This window comes from Vicugna pacos, chromosome 21 (genome assembly GCF_048564905.1).
Source record: "Vicugna pacos chromosome 21, VicPac4, whole genome shotgun sequence".
Lineage (NCBI taxonomy): Eukaryota > Metazoa > Chordata > Mammalia > Artiodactyla > Camelidae > Vicugna > Vicugna pacos.
The window spans coordinates 23641663-23664100 of NC_133007.1; the positions used below are offsets into that span (position 1 = coordinate 23641663).

General features: G+C 40.3%; 1 protein-coding gene across 1 annotated transcript; it reads left to right on the forward strand.

Moving 5' to 3' along the window:
- Window positions 1-244: 244 nt before the first annotated feature.
- FCRL1 (Fc receptor like 1) lies at window positions 245-14179 on the forward strand. The gene is made up of 11 exons (XM_006215612.4): window positions 245-362; window positions 4157-4177; window positions 6457-6720; window positions 7949-8236; window positions 8401-8679; window positions 9026-9130; window positions 10145-10172; window positions 11172-11254; window positions 11480-11551; window positions 12116-12147; window positions 13068-14179. Exons 1-11 carry the CDS (start codon window positions 332-334, stop codon window positions 13137-13139), a joined length of 1275 nt encoding a protein of 424 aa, XP_006215674.1. The 5' UTR covers window positions 245-331; the 3' UTR covers window positions 13140-14179.
- Window positions 14180-22438: the final 8259 nt, after the last annotated feature.

The window sequence follows — 22438 nt, forward strand, 5'->3', positions numbered from 1 at the left end:
CAGAAATGGCCTCCGGGAAACCTCCTCTGAGATACATGAGTCCTTGAAGAAGGCGCTGATGTATTATTATGCATTATCTTCAAAATTTGGAAATAGAACCAAATTATAAAAAAGGAGTATATTTAATTTTCTTGGCATCCAGAGCAGAGGAAATAGAGATTGGCCACCAGAGGGTTCTTGTTCCTTCTTCTATTTCCGTAAACTTGTGCTTTCAATCGTGTGACTTCTGAGCCTGACTTCCTCTGACAAGCCACTGCCTCTTACCTCTGAGGTGAATTCTATTTTCAGTGAGAGAGCATCTTCAGTTACAGTCGACCTCAACCTGGTCCTCATGCTGCTGAGGCTCTTGCTGTTGATCTGTGGTGAGTAGGGCAACTCAGAGAAGGGTGTGGGATTCCAACCACTAGCACCCTGCCTCCTGACGAGCTTTGGGACTTCCCAGGACTAAGTTTCTGCCTGGCCACGGTCAGGTGAACTCAGATCTCTATTTCCTACTGAGGGCTCAGTGTTGGGCAGAAAGAAGAAAATTATCATTTTAGCCTTTATCTCATAGGAAGTGTTCATTGTATGTCTTTCTTTTCACTATTAATTCTGACTTTGTTCTTGGCGGTTTTGATAGCCACAAAGATAACTCATCTAACAAATTGGCCTCTCACTTCCCTGCCCGCTTACCATCAACACTATTTTCCTTTATCCTTCCTTGACTTCCCCATTTCTACCATCAAATCCTAGAGCTTATCATCACCAAAAACTGTCCCATTTCCAACATCTTTGTTTTCAACATCTACCCTCTACCCGGCTATACTATATTTCCAGCTCTTTCTCTGAATCTTCAACATGCCTTCAGCTTCCCAAGATTACTTTTCCATTGTCATGTCCTCACTCTTTGTAGTACTTAGCTTAGATTCTGCAGTCCATCACCTTGGATACACCTTCGTCCCTCTTCCCCCATAGCACTCTCCTGATTAACACATTTTTCTGCATGCTTTACACCTCTGCCTAAGCAGCTGAATGTGACTTTAAACCAAAGGCACAATCCTGCTTACTTCGCTTCCTTCAAATGTAGGACCACCAATCTCAGGTGGCCGTCAACAGTGCCACACAATCCTCCAATGCTTTCATAGTCAATGGTCTTCCATTCTTGACCATTTCTTCACACCTACTTCTCTCTACACAAACTTCTTTCTTCTTACTCTCAATTTATAATATGAAGAAAATAGAAGCAGTCAGAAGAAAATTTTCCTCATCTTTCTACTGCTGTATATATCAGCCTGTCCACTTTTGCCTTTACATACTCTGCCTTTTCTCCTGCCATCATGGGTATATTTTCCCTCCTCCTATTGAAGACAGGACTCTCCTAGAACGTGTGCATTGGCTTCCAGACTCCCCGATCCATCATCAAAGTATATCTCCATCCTTTATTATTCCTATAAATATACAAAGAGGCTATAATATCTTCTATCTTAAAAAATAAAAATGTGGGCTCCCTTTGCTTCACCATTCTGTGTATCCTTTACCGTTTTCAGTGCATTTCTATCTTTACCTGATGTTCTCTTATCCTTTCCTTTAAAAATCATTTTTAACTTACATTATAAGATTCCCTTTTTGGATGCACTGTCTATGATTTTTGACAAAGATTTAGAGTCATACGACTACTACCGTGGTAAGAACACAGAAGATTTCTATCACTTTGAAAATTCCTTCACACCCTGAATCCCTTGATGGTCAACTCCTCCCTCATCCTTAACCCCTGGAATCTGCTGAACTGTTCTAGGTCTTTCTAGTTCTACCTCATCCTTTCTTGAACCCACTTCAATCAGTCTTTGTCCCCACCAGTCCGTTGAAACTGTTCTTGTTAATATCATTACTCATCTCTATGTTCCCCGACCCAGGATTTAATTTTTATTTCTTATTTTATTCAACATCTCAGGAGTGTTTGATGTAGTTGATCACTCCCTTCTTGGGAACTACTTTTCCACGTGGCTTCTAGAATACTGTATTCTGCTGGTTTTCTTTCTGACTTAATGCCTGCTGCTTGACTGACCTCAAAATATTTGACTTTCCCAAGGTTGGTACCTAGACTTCTCTATCCATACTCATTTCCCCAAGTTATACAGTTTAGACACTTAATGGGCCATGTTAAGCCTAAATAGCTTAAAATAAAGCTTATTTATCCAAATTTGATCTCACTTTGAAAACCTTTCATGTGTTCATCTGCCATTTAGCTGTCTAATATGTATTTTAAACTCAACATGTCCAAACAGGGCCTTTAATCTTCCCCGTGAACTGCTGCCACCACAGAACTTAAATCTGTTTCTCCCTACAACATCTCCATTTCTCTTAATGTCACCATTCTTCCAGCCGTTGTGGCCAAAAATCTGAGTCATGCTTAATTCTTCTTTTTCTTTTGCCCTTTACATCCAATCTGTAAGTAATTCCTGTTGATTCTACTTCCAGATTTGTCCTGAAATGTGTCCACTTCGCAGCACTAGTGTTGCCTGGCCTGAGCCATCACCCCCACTCTTCTGGACTAAACTCCCACTAATGTTCTCCCTGCTTCTTTTGCGTGTCTGCCTGTTCTTTTCACAGTGAAAGAGTGATTTTACAATGTAAATTAAGTCAGAACTGTCCATAGCTCCCATTACAGCATGAATAGAACCCTAAACTATTACCAAGTCCACAAAGCCGTCCATGAATGGTTCCTGCTTAACTTTTCACACACTAGTTTCAACCAGTGCCCCCCTACCTAGGCAGTTTGAGATGCATCTTCCCTCTCACTCTTCCTTGGACAACCTCATTCCTTCTCAAGTTCTTTGCATTTGCCGTTTCTCTGCCAGGAATGCTCTTTTCCCAATATTCAGAAGGCTTGCTCTCTCATTTCATTCATATTTCTATTCAATTGACATCTGTCTAAATAGGACCATCCCAAGATACTCTCTAACTTATTTTTCTGCTTTATTTTTCTTACAGCATTGATCAGTCTCTGAAATCATGTTACACGTTTCTTTTTAAATTGGCTCTCTCTCACTATAATTTAACTTTCTTGACAGGAAAGATTGTCATTTTTGTCCATTCCTCCTGTAACCCCAGGGCCATGTACAAAGCCTGGCATGTAGTAGGCACTCAAAATTATTTGTTGTGTGCGTGAATTAATAAAATATGATTTTCATGCTAGCTGCCACTGATTCCCTTCTCCTACCCAAGGAGATAATTATTCAAATGAACATTTAACCTAAAACAGTAGACATTTCAGACTAAACTGGACTAAAATAGGAAATAATAATGAGATATTATTTATTGAGTGATAGGTAATGAATGCTAGATAAATATTGAATGCAAGCATTCTTCTAAGCATTTTGTGGATATCACCTTTTTAATCTTCATAAAACTCTGTGAAATAGGTCTATTATTATCTGCATTTCACAGAAAACAAAACTAAAGCACAGAGAGGTAAAGCATTTTTCCCAGAGTCACACAGTTTATAAGAGGAAGAGCCAGGATTCAAATCTACATCATCTGGCTACAAAACCTGCATTTTCCCCAGAATTTTCCGTTCTTGACCATTGTGCCATAGTATTAGGGTCAAATCCCTGGGAGATGAGAGAATCTTTAGAGAAACCTAAATTCTTTCTCTGGACATAAGCCTCTTCTGCTTTGAAATTGTTAAATAAAGGGGCATCATGTCTTGAGAATGAACCTGTCCACTCTCCTTGTCTGACTGTTATTACTCTGAGTCAGCAAGTCCAGAGCTGGACCACCAAGACTTTTGAGAGAAGGGATGAGGATGATGGCCTTGAGGAAGGGAGCTGCTAAGTAGTTACAGAAGAAAGACCCCCATGTCATAAATCATAGATGAGAGAAATCGTTGGAAACCACTCTATGATCATAAAACTGGACTATGTGTTGTTTTGTAGGCAAGTGGTTGATGTGGAATGTGGGAAAAGGAACAGAGAGAAAGAAGGAAGGAAGCAGGGCAGGAAAGAGGTGGAAAATAAGGAGACAGAGAGGGAAGAAGAGAAAAAGGAGAGAGGAAGGCAGAGGTGGGCAGGGTGCGAGGGGAGGAGAGCGCGTTGTTGGGAGAGCTCTCGGGAAGCTAAGCTTCGGGCATGTTTGGGACTTGCTGCTTTGTACTGATCTCTGCTGATTTCTCTCCCAGCTCCACTCTGCGAACCAACTGGTGAGTCACACTTCCTTTTCTTCTTCAAGATCTGTGGGTATCTTGTCACTTGAGCCAGTGCAGGAGGCCTGTGGATGACTGTTTGACCCCCGGTGACAGCTACTGAGGTATACAGATGACAGTGGCTCCCTTGGGCCCAGGTTGCATATGGTCATGCCAGTCTCTGCACATGACATGTGCCTGCTCAGCAGTGTAGCAGTCTTGCTCTGACCTTCTCAAGACCACAGCCTTTTTTTTTTTTCTTTAAATGGGAAGTCCCAGCTCAGAGAGAGTGATGCTCTCTGCACAAGGAAGTCAGGGGGTACCAAAAATTGATGTTAGAAGAACCTCTTCCCTCTGCCTGAAAGCTCCAGTGCTCCCATGTACTCCCCAGCTGGGTTCTCCACCAGGAGGGATGAAGCAACTGCGGAAGCCACACCTCCGTGGAGAACAACATCACAGTCAGTGCTCAACCCAGGTGCAGCATGATTCAGTAGGGCCGCCTCCTTCCCTATTTTCAGCCCTGCTCTGCAGCCACGACTGCTACTCAGGGCGATTCCTCTCTCCGACTCTGTTTATGCAGACTTACTTCATCACTCTGATCCTGATTCAGTCTTACCAGATGAAGAAACGAGGAAATTTCCCCCCAGAAGAAATCTTTCACTAAAGTATGTTTAAATCCAATACATGTGAGGACTGTTTTCTTGGGCATAAAATAATAACTACAGGGTTAAAGGAGGTTATCCTGCTCCTTGAAGAACACAGGCTACATGTACAACTAGGGAACACAGGGTTAGGAACTCCTATGACCAGAGACACTCAGAACCAGCTCAGCCTTCTGGGTTCATCACTTGATGCTTGTCCAAGTCTAACTCATAATTTGTGTTAATGTCATGACACTTTGTGCCTGGCTCCACTTTTACCCCATAAGCGCACGTGACCAGTCAGCCTAAGCAGAAATCCAAAGCCACATCGAGGATGAAGAAACAAAGCTTCTGTCGTCAGGAATTTGCCAGGTGGCCTGTGTGCCTGAGAACTATCTGAAACAAGCTCTGAGCTGCAGGACTGAGCTCCAGATCCATACACACTGCCCTGCCTGGCGTCCTACTCCTCCCTCACCTCAGACTCATACCTAAGGGTGGGTTTTAGGTGCCGAGTTGCCTTTTTTATTCCTTTCTCTGCTCAGCCTCCAAAGCTGTGTGTCTCCTCAGTCCTCTGGGGACTACAGTTTTCCAAGGAGAGAAAGCAGTGAATGCACAGGATATTCCATGCCTGTACACAGAACAAACATTCTGTTCTGATGGCTGAACTGATTTTTTAAAAGTCCTAGGGTAAAGTATTCCAATAGAAATTCTTGGGGATTATAGATACTGAACCCAAGAATCACCCCTCAGAGATGTAGAACACTTAGCATGTTCATCTGTTAAGGCGAGAAAGAGGCTTTTCTTAGGAATATTCTTAAAGATTCCCAAAGAGCAGAGGCTCTGAGGGTTGGATAAACAAATGCCCAGAGAGCAAATGCTATCAGGGCTCTTGATGTTTCATGGGCTGCTGCAATGGGGATGGGTAAGGAGAGGAGATGAAAGCAGAACACAACTTGACCCACCTTCAATTCATCCAGAAAGGAGCCCCCACAGCCAAAGAGGGATACATGGCTTCTACAGAGGATTGTACAGAAGCCCCAGAGCAAGCACATGTGGATGTGCGGACACAGGGTATTTCTAGGCAAGTGCGCACCTGTTCCTTCCATCTGGAATAGCAAATAAAAGGAGCAGAAGAGAAACAGTAAAGAAGAAATTGATTTCCTCTAAGTATTTCCCAGACTGACACATCCTCCCCTGTCTCATACTCTTTGAAAGAGGTAGTGTGGGTCTGGGACATCCGGGAAAAGAGAACAGGAGAAAATGATTACTGTGGTTGATTGCAAGGATTACAAGTTTCTGAACTTCAAACTTCACCATCTGCAATGCCCACTCCGCAATGGTTGTCAATATCCCTGCACTCTCTCTGGAGTTTTTAGTTTACGGACAGAAACTTCTAAGAGTTAAGAACCAAGTCAAAGGTAAGGGTTGCCTTGTGCGAGAAGGTGATGCTGTACAAGGGCAGGATGTGCAGGGGGTGAGCAGCTGGAAGCCCATGAGCCATGTCGGGGTAGGGTGGTAATGTGGGAGGTGGTCGGTGTGTGCAACTAGCTGGTTCTTTGAGTCTTGTTGAGAACAAATGCTGAGAACACAAAGTGCCTCCCATCGGGAACTCTGAACCCCATTGCCCTAGAATATGTGTTTCCTTCTTCTCTCTAGGGCTATCCCTGACAGCCAGCCCCTCTCGGCCCACAGAGGGGAAGTCAATGACCCTGGCCTGTAAGACCTTTCCACAGAAGTTAGATGGCCAGCACCAGTTCCGCTTCTACAAAGATAACCGGGCTCTAGGGCTGGACTGGAACAGCTTCCCAGAACTCCAGATTCCTGCCGTGTGGAAGGAGGACTCAGGATCCTACTGGTGTGAAGCAAAGAGCATGCAACAAAAAGTCACACGGAGCCCAAGAGTCCCGATAGAAGTGCACAGTGAGTGCCGGCGGGGCCCTCTGCTGGGGTGGGTTGAGAAGGGCGAGGCAGAGGCTGGTCTGCCCTGGTTCTGCTCCTGCGTGAAGGGATGCTCTCTGAGACAGGTACCTGAGCTCTTCATCAGAGTTCCTAAGGGGTCTTCCCTTACCCTTGCTATTCCCATTCAAGCAAATCAAAGAATATTTAGGAAGCCCTTACTGTGCGTCTTCACTGTGCTGGAGGGTGTGGAGGAAGTAGCTGCATAATAGATGGTCCAGGACTGTGAGAAGCTGATGTTTCACTGGCGTCCTTAACAATTAGGGTGAAATATGTGGTGAGGCTGTACTGGTTGACTATTAATAGAAACTACAGTGAGGGGAGAAATCAGAATGAGGTGGTATGAGGAGGCTTTGAGGAAAAGGCTATTGGGGAAAAGCTTATGGAAGAGAAGTTAAAGCATGATTTTGAAAGATAAAGAGGAAAGGAGGTAGTTTTGTAATTCTGAAACGTGTTATTCCATGTCAGGGCTGACATTTCTGGCATCCTCTCCCACACTCAGACAAAGACGTATCTATGATACCATAAAGCACATGCTAATTCCTCCAAAGCTGGGCTTTCCCAGACTTGCTCAAAACGCAACACGGTGAACCCGGACCACTGCCAAAAAACAAAACAAAACAAAACAAAACAAAACCAAAAAAAAAAAAAACCACTGGACAGTTCATATGCCACAGGCCCTGTTGTAGTGCTTCGCACATATTGTTTTACTGAACCCTCACAACTGTAGGAGGTGACTGTCACTGTAATTTCCATTCATCAGATGGGAAATTGAATCTCAGAGAAGTTAAGTAATTTGATCAAGCACAACACTAGAAGAGTTGGGACCCACATTCAAACCCAGGCAGTTTGATTTGCAACCTAGACTTGTAAGCACTGCACTATTGTGCCTTGAAATGGGAGTTTGAGAGACCCAGGTTCTAGGAATCATACCTTTCCAGGCAGGGAAATAACACTGCAACCCTCATGGGAGTATTGTGGTACCTTTCTTACCCTACCACCATCAAACCAAGCAGTGTCAATTCCAAATCAGCAGACTCCCACACCCCCTGCCCTGAACCTTGCCTCACCATTAAACTTATATAAACTATTGACTTTACCCAAGGACTTTGCTTTCCATGCTGTCACACATACTCTGTCCCTGAAACTCTCTCTACTCAGGGCCCTCCTGTATCATCTTCTGTTCATGTAGGAGTCCCCGTCAGTAATGTAAGCTTGGAGATACAACCTCCAGATGGACACCTGGTGGAGGGAGAGAAGCTTGTTCTTGTCTGCTTGGTTGCTGAAGGCACAGGAGATATCACCTTCTTCTGGTACAAAGGGGCCTTGGGTTTAAACCTGGAAGTGAAGACCCAGCGTTCACTGACGGCAAAGTTTGAGATTCCTGCAGTGACGGAAAGTGATGCTGAGCAATATTACTGTGCAGCTGACAATAGCTTTGGCCCCAGGCTCAGCGAGCTGGTGAGCATCACTGTCAAAAGTAAGTTCCACTGCCCTTCAGCTCAGCCAGCATGTCACAACCTGGGGTCCATATTCCCCTGGGGCACCTTGAGGAAGTTCAGTAGAGCTGAGCCTTTCTAGGCAGGGATTATGAGTCTGTCACATCATCAGAGACCCTCTCTGAAAGTCTACTATCTCCATCAGTTCCAGTGTCTCGCCCTGTCCTCACCCTCACGGCCCCCAGGGCCCAGGCTGCGGTGGGGGATGTGGTCCAACTTCACTGCGAGGCCCGGAGAGGCTCTCCCCCGATCCAATACTGGTTTTATCATGAGGATGCCACCTTGAAGAACAGCTCAGCCCCCTCTGGAGGAGGAGTGTCCTTCAACCTCTCTCTGACAGCAGAACATTCTGGAAACTATTTCTGTGAGGCCAAAAATGGCCAGAGGGTCCAGCGCAGCGAGGTGGTGCCACTCAACATCACAGGTACAGCTCACACCGTGGAGCTACCTTGGTCAGTGCCTCTTTCCCAGGATCCTGGGAGAGTTTTGCTGACCCCGCGATGTTTCCAGTGGTGTGCTACCAAAGATGGGGCTTCTGCGGGTAGTGCAGTCCTGGAGATGTATCTGGGGGAGCGTGGAGGACGTGGAGGCTGGTGCCTCTCTTCTTTCAACCATATGATAAGCTGCAAGTCCCTAGGTACCTAAATAAGTCCCACCTCTCTAACTTCCCCAGAAAGAGCAGACCTTGGCCTCAACGCACACTCAAGATGTCTGCTCTCCAAACCCAAGCCCTTCTCCTTGGCAGCTCATGCACAGGTCTCTCCCTTCAGTGCCTACAGAAGACAGAAAAAAACTTCTTACTTCAGGAGCCTTTGGCATCGTTGGTTTCATCACTATGGCCCTATTATTTTGCTGTTGGCTCAAAAGAAAAATAGGTTAGTATATACAGAGATTAGTATTTTGTTACTGTGACCTTTGTTTTCACTGAAATAAGGCTATTTGTGACATGTGCACTATAAAGGATGAATTTGTCCCATTATCCACCTTGCCTGCAGATCTGTCACAGCCCCCAAGCTCATGGGATGGCGCCTATTAAACTAGTGAAAGTTTTTAGTTAAGCCCTTTATCCCCATGTGTTATCAGTCATGCTTCTGTGATTTAATTTTTATTTAAAAATTTTAATTTATTTAAAATAACTGATCAGCCACCAGAAGAGAAATACAATGAGCAGTTCCAGCCGTACTGACCATCTCCCAGTTAAAGTCAATGCATTAATTCTTATTCGTCTTGGAGTATCATCACATGGTTTTTCTTCTCCCTGAAATGCTCATCCACACATCCACACAGTCTACTCGTTGCTGGATCTTTCTCACCTTTCAGCTTAAATGTTATTTTCCCCAAGAGGCTTCACCTGGCCACACAGCCTAAAACTCTCTTCTACTGTTCTTCATCAGAGGACCAAGGGTTTTTAGCTTCACATTTTATTACAATTGGTAATTATGTATTTATTTGTATGTTTAATCTTGGTCTCCTGTTCTCCACTGAGCAAGTTGGAGATGGGGCAAGAGAGGACAATGTGAGATTCTCACTTAAATTCCAAGCTTTCTGGGCATCTTTGGACATTTTACCCCAACTATGGTGAGTCTGTGGCAGTGCCTAGTCTGATTGTAAAACCAAAACTAAAAAATATAGTAGGTGTGCTGGTACAGAGGCTTGGGCTCAAGTTCAGTTCTGGTGTTAACTGTCTTTAGGAAGCTTAGCTAAGCTGGACCAGAGTCTCTCCATCTGCAGTATAAAGCATCTGCCTAAATGTCAAGCTATCCTCTGGGCACACAGTGGCATCCTATGTTGGGCATCTCGAAACAAGGCACATTCCCTGAGCCAGGACTGTATGAAAGTACCCAGAAAGTTCCTTAATTGACATATATTTTCATTTGTTTGACTTGCAGGAAGACGTTCAGCCAGGGATCCACCCAGGTGAGGCCTCTGTTTCCTCCGTGGGCCCTGATGATATAGAAAAATATGTTTCAAAAATGTGAATTGTTCTCTTTCATGAGCTTTTTTCATATTTTGTCATCTCCAAAAATGCCACTCCAAAGGTCTTCCACTGAAAAGTTTGAACATCCTCTTGCGATTCCACTCTTTTTACATATTAGCTAATTAATTTAGATCCTTTCATCATTCTTCCCAATTTATCTCCTTCACTAAATCTGCAGAATAAGAACATTGTATTATTTTGACCAGTTTCATGCATTTACTCAATCAATTAACTAACATCCGAGAGTCTGTGAGTCATTTGGTTGAGTGCTAGAAAGCATGGAAATATGGAAAGATCTTGACAGCCTTAAAGTATTTAGCTATATACAGATTTCTCTAATGCAGGCCAGAGAGTAGTGAAAATGCTGAAAAATTGTTGATGAAGTTCCTTAGAAGATTAGTGGAGGAAAAGATTTTTAAAATACTTCCATCTGGGGATATCCATGTTTAGTTGATACCTTTTAATACTGTTATTATTTTTTACCATCAAAAACCAGATTTTCACCCCAAGACAGAATAGAGTTTTTCAGCAGTATATGTACATGCAAGACCATTTACTGCTCTTCCTTCCTCAAGCTGCTCGTTCTGCCCAGCAACCTGTTTCCATCTGGGGTGAATCAATATTTCTTGAGCCCTGTGATGTGAATGGCACTGTTCTGGGTGTGGGCAACACCACAGTGAGCCATAAGATAAGGACTTACACTCATGGAATATGTACTCTAGTGATGCTCCGCAGTGCCCTGCTTAGTGTAGGTATAGGGCCGTGGCTTGTACCAGACAGCTGTGCTGATTGCTAATTTTCCCATAAATTAGTATCTGCTCAGGACACCTTCTAACAGGCTTTTCTCCTTCAGTATTTTACTCATAAACCCAGATAGTTATGCCTGGGACATCTGGGATGCACCCCAAGATAGATAGCATGTGTTTCTGTGTTCGCAGGAATCCTCCCAGCCCTGCACCCCAAGAATCCAACTACCTCAACTCGCAAGCCCCAGGGCAACTACAGCCTGAATACGAAAATGGTAAAGCTTCCCAATGACCTGGACCAAAGTAGGTAGAGCGAGCCGGGGAAGAGGCAACGAGGTGACGCCTGTTACGCAGACCTGACCCTACTGTGTCCCAACCACCTCTGCAAATAAATGACTCGTCTGCTTTCATGGCTGTGATATGATAGGTGGCAGGTATGGAGTGAGTTACGTGGCAGGAGGAAGGGACTGTATCCTGATGCCTCCCTTTTTCTCTTTCAGTGAACCTTGTAAGTGGAGACGAGATTTACTCTTTGGTGTACTGCGTGCAGCAGGAACAGCACTCAGCAGTAGGTGAGGCATGAGGGAGTGGATCTGTCTCTGACTTTTGTCTTTCCTGGAACCAGGAGGATAGTCAGGGACCGTGTATGACAACATGGCAGTGCTCTTCAGTGCTGCTGCTTCTGCCCTTGAAACTGACTAAGAGCATTGTCTGAAGATTGGCGTTTGGTCTGGAAGCTGCCTTGAGTAGATCCCAGTGCTGTTGCTAACTTGGCCTCCTGTATATCTCACTCCCAATCAGATGGCAGTGCTGGAGATGGTACCCACTATGCACTCCCTGCAGACCCCAGTGCAGCTGCCTAGTTGCTGATGTTGACCCATCCAGTACTCTGTGGGCACAGAAATGCTGAGAGGTACAAACGCCAGGAGGGACCTACTGACCCTTTCAACCCCAGGCTGCCAATTTTCCTCTGTACGGCAAGGGAATCATATTTGTAATAGGCAGAAAAAGCAAGACTGAAAATATTAATGGAAATAAATCCATGGGAAACAGATGGGAGAGAAAGAAGTCTATTAACACTGATTCAGTGAAGCATTTAAAATGGAATCTTACAGTACATACTTTTGTCTTCACAGACAAACCCCTGGGGATCCATACTGAGGACAAGGTGAGTTGGAGTCCCTGTTCTTTCCTCCATGTTCTTTCTCTCCTTCTTCTGAGGACTGGTTCTCATACTTTAAAAATTATGACCACTTATGGAAAATAAAAGATCTCATGGTCTATCTCCTGCCTTATCTCCCCACACCATGGTGATAAAAACATTTATAGTAAAGTGTCATCGTATAAAGCAATTTGGGGGGCTCACATACACATTTTTAAAGCAATGGACATATGGGTGGTTTGTGGCTAAACTGTAGTGCATGCCTGGTCTAAAAATTCTATTGACTTGAAAATCTTTATCCTGAAATACTGTTGAACCATACACTTTGTGCTGGCATACAACATGTCAAAAACTAAGTTAATATTGAATAAAGCAAAACTAGTAGTGATTATTGTCATTATAAACCAGTAATATCTAAATCTTGATCAATTCATCACTGGTGATACAAAAATGCTTTCTGAAAATCGCAGAAATTCCAACTCTGCTTGTGTGCCAGGAGATAGGCGCTTTGTAATTTTGTCTAGCTGTAATTTTGCATCTGGTGTAGCAGCCAGATGTCTCAGGACAGAATTCAAGTGCTTGATAAACTCCAGTGACAGGGTAAATTTAGTTTTTGAATACAAAATTCTGACATCCTTAAAAAGTTTAGCCCACAGAACTGCCTAACAATGGCCCATACGAATGAGAGAAGGCCTTGCATGTTTAGATCTGTCTGCTCCTCAGGAGCACCTGTGTAGCCCACCAGTGGGATGCAGCCCCTTTCAAAACGCTGGCCTCGGGCCACAGTCTTCCAAGAGGCTCCGAGTTATGTGCTGAGTGATGCCCCATGATAGGGGGCACCCAGACTGATCGGGGAAAAGAACCTGTGGGAGACATGGCTACTTGTCTTCCCTGCTCAGGTCCTACCCATGTACCTTCGTTTCCAGGACTCCTTAGACATCTATTCGAGGCTGAAGAAGGCAGATCTTACAGATGTGGACTATGAAGATGCTATGTAAAGAAGGTTCTGCTCTTTGGAAACCCCCATGACCCCACACCTCATAACTAAAATGCCCTTTGGAAATCCTGGGGGATTCCATTACACCTCATCCAGGTGTTTTCCTCCATAAGACGATTTCTGCATCTCCTGGGAAGTGACGTTAGCTCCAGCTTTGAAGGGATCACCCAGGAGAACCAACAAGAACTCAGGAATGGGAAGATCTTTGTTGTCAGAACCCAATTCCCATTGGTACTTTCAGGTACAGGTCAAACTGTGCTCTAACTTTTTACAGGAGAAAACAGGATGGGATAAAAGAACTTGAGATCTTGGGGTAGAGGGACAGTGAAGCTTAGAGTACACAAACCCAAGACTAGTGATTTTGTGGGACTGCTCCATACAGAGAGCTACGTCCACCATCAAGTGCTTTCTCTGCTCAGACAGTACAGAGCTCTAACCCTACCACTTACATTAATCATCCTATTTCTGCATAAAATATGTGGCTCAGTGCATTTGGGGTCACTGTTACCAAGTTAGAATTAAAACAAAGTTACATAAAAAGTTATTGTGGTTACACTTAATTTTAACACTGTATTTTGTATGCACAGGCCAGTCTCGATGCTCCCCTATTTATAATGAGATGTAATCTTAGTAGGTTTCACTGCATCCAAAGTTCTGTATTTGTTGCAGCCTCTAGAAGCTTTATGAATATAATTCTTTCTTAATTTACAAACTTTTTGAAAATACGTGATAACATGATGTGAAGTCTATATTTTAATTTTAAAACAATCATAAGCTAACACATAAGTTAAAACATTTTAAAAGTATGTCATATAAAAATCAAAGCCTTCCCTATAAACTGACACCATAAGTGGTACCCGTTGTTAAATACTTAGTATTATTAAAAATCTTCGTTCTGCACACATTTTTAAATTTTTTTGTAGAAACCCATTCTACATATGTGTGAATATAAATTTAGAAGTATACCTATGTAATAAAATATTACAAAATATTTTCAAGTCTGCGTATAGATTATCGTACTGTTGTAAAAGGTTGTGTAGTACCCTGTTATATGATAAATCATAATATGTATTTTCTTTTTTATTTTGTGTTTCTTCTACTTTTTCTTTTTTATTGAGGTAACATTGATTTGTAACATTATGTATGTTTTATGTGTATATTCTATTTTTTAAACTGAAGTGTAGTTGATTTGCAATGTTCTGTTAGTTTTAATTTGTCTTCCGTTTACACTACAGTGTGCTTACCACCAGAAGGTTAGTTTCAATTTATTACCGTATAGTTGGCTCCTTTTATCTATTTTGCCCTCTTCCCACCCCCTTCTCCCCTGGTAACTGCTAATCTGTTCTTTGTATCTATGTGTTTGTTTCTGTCTTGTTTTTGTGAGTGTTGTAAGATATGGGTCAAGTTTCATTATTTTGAATATGAATATCCAGTTTTCCCGACATCATTTATTGAAGAAACTGTCCCTTCTCTGTTGAGTATTTCTGGCTCTTTTGTCAATTATTAGTTGACCATATATGCATGGGTTTATTTATGGGCTCTCAATTCTGTTTCAATGGTCTGTGTCTGTTTTTATGCCAACACCATACTGTTTTGTATTATGATAGCTTTGCAATACAGTTTGAAATAAGGAAGTGTGATGTCTTCAGCTTTGTTGTTCTTTCTCAATATTGCTTTGGCTATTTGGAGACTTTGGTAATGCCATACAAATTTTAGGATTTTTTTTTTGTTATATTTCTGTGGAAAATGTCATTGGGATATTGTAGGGATTGCATTGAATCTATAGATGGCTTTGGATGGTATGGACACTTTAACAATATTAATTCTTTCAATCCATAAACAAGGATTGCATAAAATGGATATCTTTCCATTTATTTGTGTTTTCTTCCATGTCTTACATCAAGGATTTATAGTTTTAAATGTACAGATCTTTCACCCCCTTGGTTAAATTTATTCCTAAGCATTTTATTGTTTTTGATGCTGTAATACATGGGATTGTTTTATTTCTTTTCAGATAATTTGTTGTTAATGTATAGCAATGCAATTGATTTTTGTGTGTTTATTTTTTATCTTGAAACTTAACTGTATTTTATTATTTCTAACAGTTTTTTGGTGGAGTCTTTAGCATTTTCTATATATAAGATCAAATCATCTGCAAACAAATATTTACTTCTTTCTTTCTGATTTGGATGCATTTTGTTTCTTTCTCTTGTCTAATTGCTCTGGTTAGGATTTTCAGTGTTATGTTGAATAAGAGTGGTGAGAGTGGGCACTCTTGCTTGTTCCTGATCTTAGAGGAAGTTTTCAGCTTTTTCACCTTTAAGTATGATGTTAGCTGTGGATTTGTTATATGTGGCCTTTTCTATATGGAAGTACATTCCTTCTATACTCAATGTTCAGAGTTTTTATCATTAAAGGATGTTGGGTTTTGTCAAATACCTTTTCTGCATCTATTGAGATGATCTTATAGTTTTAATTTTTATTCTAGTAAATTGATATATTCCATTTGTTGATTCGCATGTATTGAACCATCCTTGTATTCTAGGTATGAATTTCACTTGATGATCATAATGTTTGATCCTTTTCACATGCTGTTGGATTCAAAGTATTTTGTGGATTCTTTTTGCATCTATATTCATCAGGGATATTGGCCTGTAGCTTTTTCTTCTTGTAGTGTTCTTGTTTCACTTTGGTATCAGGGTAATTCTGATCTCATAAAATATTTTTGTACATGTTTATTTTCCTTCCATTTTTTTGAACAGCTTCTGTTGGTATCTGCTTTACATATTTTGGTACTCCAATGTTGGATACATAAATATTTACAATTGCTATATTTTCTTAATGAATTGACCCCTTTTACATACATAATGACCTTCTTTATCTCATATTATAGCTTTTGACTTAAAGTCTATTTTGCCTGCTATATATATAATAGCTCTCTTTTGGTTTCATTTACTCAGAATATTTTTTTTCTTCCCTTCACTTTGATCCTATGTATGTCCTTATAGATGATGTGTCTCTCTTGTGAGCAGTGTATACTTGAGCCTTGTTTTATTATCCATTCAGCCTTTTGATTGAAGAACTGAATTACTTTACATTTAAATAATAACTGATATGTAAGGATTTACTAATGCCAACTAATTCATTATTTTCTGTCTGTTTTGTAGTTCTCTGTTCCTTTCTTCCTCTCTCATTGCTTTTTTTTTCTGAATTGATGATTATTCATAGTAATATGTTTAGCTTCGTTTCTTTTTATATTTTGTGTACTACTGTATGTTTTTGCTTTATTGCTGCTATGAGGCATAACTTACATAAAACATCTTGTAAACATAACAGTCCATTTTATGCTGATAACAACTTCAGTTGCATGCAAAACTTCTACCTTGTTACTACTTTCATATTATGTTTTTGATGTTACAGTAGATCACTTTTTGTAATGTGTAGGTATTAACAAATTATTATCATTATATTTATTTTTAAACTTTTGTCCTTTAAATTTTATGCCAGAGTTAACTGGTTAACATCACCATATTGTAGTATTACAGCATTCTGAATTTGACTATATACTTACCTTTACCAATGTGTTCTATATCTTTGTATGTTTTTTATGCTGTTAATTAGCATTCTTTCAACTTAACTCCTTTCAGCATCTCTTATAAGGGAAGTTTAGTGGGTGATGAGCTCCTTCAGCTTTTGTTTGTTGGGAAAGTCTTTATATCAACTTTATATCTGAAGGACAACTTTTCTAGATAGTTTTCTTAGTTGTCAGTATTTTTCTTTCAGTGTTTTGCATACATCATCCCACTTCCTTCTGGCTTGAGAAATCCGCTGATAGCCTAATGGGTGTTACTTTGTATGACAGAATTTTTTTCTTGCTATTTTAAAAATTCTTTCTTTTTCTACGGTTTAAGACAATTTTATTATCATGTGTCTTGGAAAAGATTGTTTTGAGTTGAAATTTTGGATGGTCTATTAGCTTTATGAACTGGATATCTAAATCTCTCTCTAAATTTGGGGTGTTCTCAGCAATTATTACTTTAAATAAGCTTTTTGTCCCATTTGCCTTTTCTTCTTCTGGGATTCCAATAATGAATAGATTATTTCTTTTAATGATATCTCATAGTTCTTATAGAATTTCTTTACTTTTTAATTCTTTTTTTTCTCTATTCTCCTCTGATTGGATATTTCAAAGAATGTGTCTTCAACTTCTCAGATTCTCCTGCTTGATCTAGTTTATTATTGATGGTCTCTGTTGCATTTTTTATTTCATTCATTGTATTCACAGCTCTAGAATTTCTGTTTGGTTCTTTTTTTTATGATTTTTATCTTTTTGTTAAACTTTGCATTTTGCTCATATATTACTTTCCTGATTTCATTGAATTATCTTTCTGTGTTGTCTGGTAGTTCACTGAACTTCCTTAAAACAGTGATTTTTTTAATGCGTAAATCATGGATCCATATTTCTTTTTTTTCTTTCAAGTTTCTACATTTTTTTTAAATTGAGTTTTAGTTTACAATGTTGTGTCAATTTCCAGTGTAGATGTTGGTTATTGAAAATGATTGTATTCCTTTGGTAGTATTATATTTCCTTTATTTTTTATGTTTATTGGGATCTTGTATTGCTGCCTTTACATTTCGGAAAGCAGTCACCTTCTTCAGTCTTTACTGACTGATTTTGGGAGAAAAATACCTTCTGTCAAACCTGCTAGGAATTCTAAGGCTTTCTTAGATCTCTTCTGTGAGTACACCTGATCCTCATTTGTGTTCTTTCTTGTAGCAGAATTCTTAGGTTGGTATGCCTTCTCTTGATCTGTACAGCCAAGTCAGGTGCTGCCAGACTCCCTTTTGCTTTCTCTATGGTGGTCCTGAATGCTTAAGTTGTGTTATTTCTCCTAAGCCCACAGAGTTGTTTCAGCTTTCTGTGTGTGTTCATTAGCCATTTTCAAAGGCTGGTTCTTGCTGCTGTTGGGAGCATGCATGAAGAACCAGCCCTGCATTGGGAAATGTGTGAGTGAGGCCTGTGGAATGCTGTAGGTGTCTGTGAGCTACTTGTGATGCAGTTAGTTGCACTTGTGTCCCTTTAGTCCCATCTGACAGCCCTATCTGCCACTTTCCCTGTTAGTCACAGAACACATGTCAATATTCCCTTTCAGTGTGTCCCATATCTGATTTTTTTGGCCCAGCACTGTGTTGGAACTTCTCAGATGGACTCAAAGGCATTCTTGTTCTTGGGGGATTGTCTAAATTGGTGGCCTTGGAGGAAAGACGGAAGAAAACTATTATTCTGCTATGATGATAATGTCACTCCAGTCCAATATCTTTCTTCATGAGCTTTAACTTTCTAGTTCGTTTTGCTACAGTCTGTGAGTTCATTTGTCCAAAAGGTGCAAAAGCAGATTTTAAGACTGATAGTTTACTTCTGCTCTCAGTAGTTTTAATATTTTATTCCATGGTCTTCCTGCTTCTATTGCTGCCTTTGAGAAAATTTCTCTCAGTTTAATTGTTATTTCTTTGTAGTTAATCTGTCTTTTCTCACTGGTTAGTTTTAAGTCTATCTTTGGCATTATGTAGTTTCATTCTGATGTGCCTAAATATGAATTTATTTTGCTTTAGATAAATGCTTCTTAAATTTGAGGATTCATGACTTTAAGCTTAGAAAATACTTAGTTATTATCTCTATTATTATGTTGCCTCATCATTGTCTTAATTCTTTCTTTCAGAAATTCATATTAGAAGTTCTCTGGACCCTCTCACGCTATTCTCATGACTCAATTAGTTTTTTCAATTTTTCACGTCTTTATCAAACTTGTGGCATTCTGGGCAATTTCTTAATCTCTATCTTCCAGCTATATCTACTTTATTGTTTAATCTATTTCTTTCTTATTTCAATGACTTTTAAAAATTCCTTTTGAGAGGTATTAGTAGCAAAATTTTAAAAGCATGGTTTCTGAAGAGGTGTCTGGATGTACATTTTGGCCCCACCATTTACTAGCCCTGCAGTTTTGGTCAAATTAATTAACCTTTGTGTGTCTTTCATGCTTAAAATTGGGATAGCAATTGTACCCAATGTATAATGCTATTTTGCTAATTATGTAAAAATCATTTGTTTAAAATGCTTCAAAGTATATTTGGCACACATTAAGTTCTCAAAAATATTATTATTACCACTTTTCAGATTTGCCTTTTTGTTATTTAGAGTATTGTACTGTTATGGGCTTAATGCAGTTGACCCTTAAACAACGTGCGTTTAAACCTTGTGGGTCCACTTACATATGAATCTTTTTTTCAATACATGTACTACTACATGATTCATAGTTGAATCTGTGGATGCAACACTGAGGACATGGAGGGCCAATTGTAAAGTTGTGTGTGGATTTCAGGTTGCAGGGAGAGTTGGAACCCCTCACACCTGTGTTATTCAAGAGTCAACTAACTGTACATTATTATTTTAACAACCTTAAAATAGTTTAAATACATTTAATTTATTATAATTCTTTGTTCTTCTGAAGTTTTAGGTAGTTAAGCCTGTATTCATCATATATTTTGAATCTTGTTCTTCATAATTTTATGACTTTAGATTAAGAAGCTTTTTGTACAGGGTAGGAATTCCATGCAACCTGGGCTTCTGAGTGCATCTCTCAAAAGCCATTTTGTATTTGCTTCTTCTAAGCCCTGGGAAGTCACTGGCCCAGGACCAAACTGTGTGATAATTCTTTATTTGGAGTTGTCCAGGGAACACACATGAGCATGGCACAGTCTTGGTCTTTCATTATTTCAGAGGAAACTTGATTTTCCCCAAGTTTGTAAAACACAAGCTTAACTTGCCATCTATCCGTACTTGTGAGTAATTTTTTTCTCACCAAATTACTCACTTATTAAAATGAAAATTTGATGGCCCAGATTTTATGCAAAAGTTTTAGTTTCAAGTTCCTGCCTTTTGTAGGCCCAATTCCTAATTCCACATGGACTTTAAGTGTGAAGCATATAATTATTTTCTGTAATATTTTCGCCCTGACTCCTCCCAGGGAAGCTGTAATGTAATTTACATGTTTGGCACTCTGTTTTCACTTCCTTTTTTTTCTGTCATAGGGGAATTTCCCTTCTTACCTGCTTGGTTTATGCATTTTAAAAATTATGTAAAATTTATCCATCCCTTAATGAATATACGAATGCTTTCTCTGACTGGGGATTATACCTTTGCAAACTGGGGAAGAGTTGTTAAGAGAGCACGTTAGGAGAGTGAGCAAAAACCCTCTGAAGGGAAATCAAGATCGAAAGCCTGGGTATAATTTGGATCTTGGCACTTATTTATGTTTTGACACCAACAACTGATGTTCAGCTGCTAGGAATTTACCCACAGGAAGCTGCTGTAGGTGGTGCTATAAAAGGTGGGTATAGTCAGTTATCACAGTTCCTCTTGGTAATTGTCTTTCCTGCCTGGAAAGTCATAACTCATCCACCTTGTGGAAAACCCACAAACAGAAAGTAGAGAGCTTCAGACTGAATTGTCTTTGGTGGGGGCCTCTCTGCACCTGCTGTCCCCAGGGAGTCCAGGCCAGTTACCAGGAGGTGTTTTTACACATGGAGGGAGGACTGCTCCCTGGTGCAGATGCTGTTCAGTTATCTACCAAGAACCTCACTAAGTCCTCCTGTGCCTTTGTCTCCTCTCCGACTCCAAGACTGAGTTCACCTCTACTCACCACAGAAATAGCAATGCCTTCTTTAGAGAAGGTTTACAATAACTTCTCCTAACACTAAAGAAACTGGTACTTCTCACGAAGAACTATTTGAGCTCTGTAAAATTCCAGTATCCTAAAACAATCACTATCTGAAACTAAAACTTGTCCTTCTCTAATTGCCTGGAGCAAATATGTGGATAATTCTGTTAGAAACTGGATCTCTGGAGCATTTCCCTTTTCATATCTGCCAGGGAGGTGATGAACAACAGCTTCCAGGTATTTTTACTCAGTCTGAATTCCAGGCTATGCTGTCTGGTTTATGCAAGGCCCCAGCAGATGTCTAGAAATCAATTAATTGCATTGTAGAAAATCTTCTGGGCAGAAGGGTTTGGTTCTGCCTGAATAACATCTGAGGAGAGTCTACATAGACAACGTCAGCATTTCTACTATCCAATTCTGCTCAGATGGTCTCTGATAAACATTATCACCTTCAAAAGTATATATTTATTATCCTGGACATAAAACTGCTAGGTCAAGCTCTATTCAACAAAGACATATCGTGTTGTTCAAGATTATTATAGTAGCTATTAAAATTACTACTACAGTTACTACCACACAATGATGATGATTATGGCTGTAACTCCTTCTACTGCCATATGTGCAGCAATTACTTATGATGTATGATTTATAAACATTATGACATTTAATTGTATTTAATTAATAGTGACCTTGGAGACCCAAGTTCAGCCATATATATCCAGAGATTTCCAGAGTTTATCAGTCTCATTTTTCCACTCTAACTGTCCTAGAAATCAACTTCCTCAAACAGGAGACGTTATTTATTTTGTACTGAATTACATTTCGTGAAGACTCTCTTTGTCTCTGTCTCAATTCTGGCATACCCCATCTTGGCACTGGACTTTGGGTCCCATGCAAAACAGTGAATAGAGTTTACAGTGACTGCTTTTGCTCAGCATCTGAGATAGCATCCTTCTGTATCCACTTGTGAAATCTCCAATCAAGAGTCTACCTGGTTGAGCCAAGAGGCTTTTATATCTATGTGTAACTCTGCTTCCCTCTGGTACCTGTGAATCCATCTTGCTGGTGGTTAAATATCCTTGCACAAGGGGTATTTTAATTCACTTTGGCCAAACCTACACACACACACACACACACACAATTTCACTTCTGCTATTAAAATCTTAAACAATAAGTTGCCTTTTCCTCTGTTGAACCACTTAGTTTCCTAATCTCTGCTGTGGTCTCTAGTTTGCGTCCAAGTTTAGGTATGTTTCTAGTCTATGTCTATCCACATGCAAATGTCTACCATTTGCCAACTACAGAGCAGGACCCAGATGGAGCTTGTCAATCATCTTAGAGGACTCGTTGTCCCCATGGTGGCCTATCCACCTCACTACGACAGCACTTGTCTCTAACAACTCATTATTTCTCTTTTCCACCTGCAACACTCACTTTCACGCAAACCATTTCCATAGAGGACATGTAGGAATCAATGAAAGGATGTGAATATTTTGAAAAATCTCCTCGGATGTCTATGAAAAACTTATCCCTAGCACAAACTCCTTCATCATCTTTTGCTTGCTCCTCTCTCTGCTCTCTT

Coding starts and splice junctions, on each gene's coding strand:
- FCRL1 (XM_006215612.4), top strand. CDS start 332: ATGCTGCTGAGGCTCTTGCTGTTGATCTGTG. Junction 363..4,156: donor GCTCTTGCTGTTGATCTGTG/GTGAGTAGGGCA, acceptor TTTCTCTCCCAG/CTCCACTCTGCGAACCAACT. Junction 8,680..9,025: donor GGTGCCACTCAACATCACAG/GTACAGCTCACA, acceptor CTCTCCCTTCAG/TGCCTACAGAAGACAGAAAA.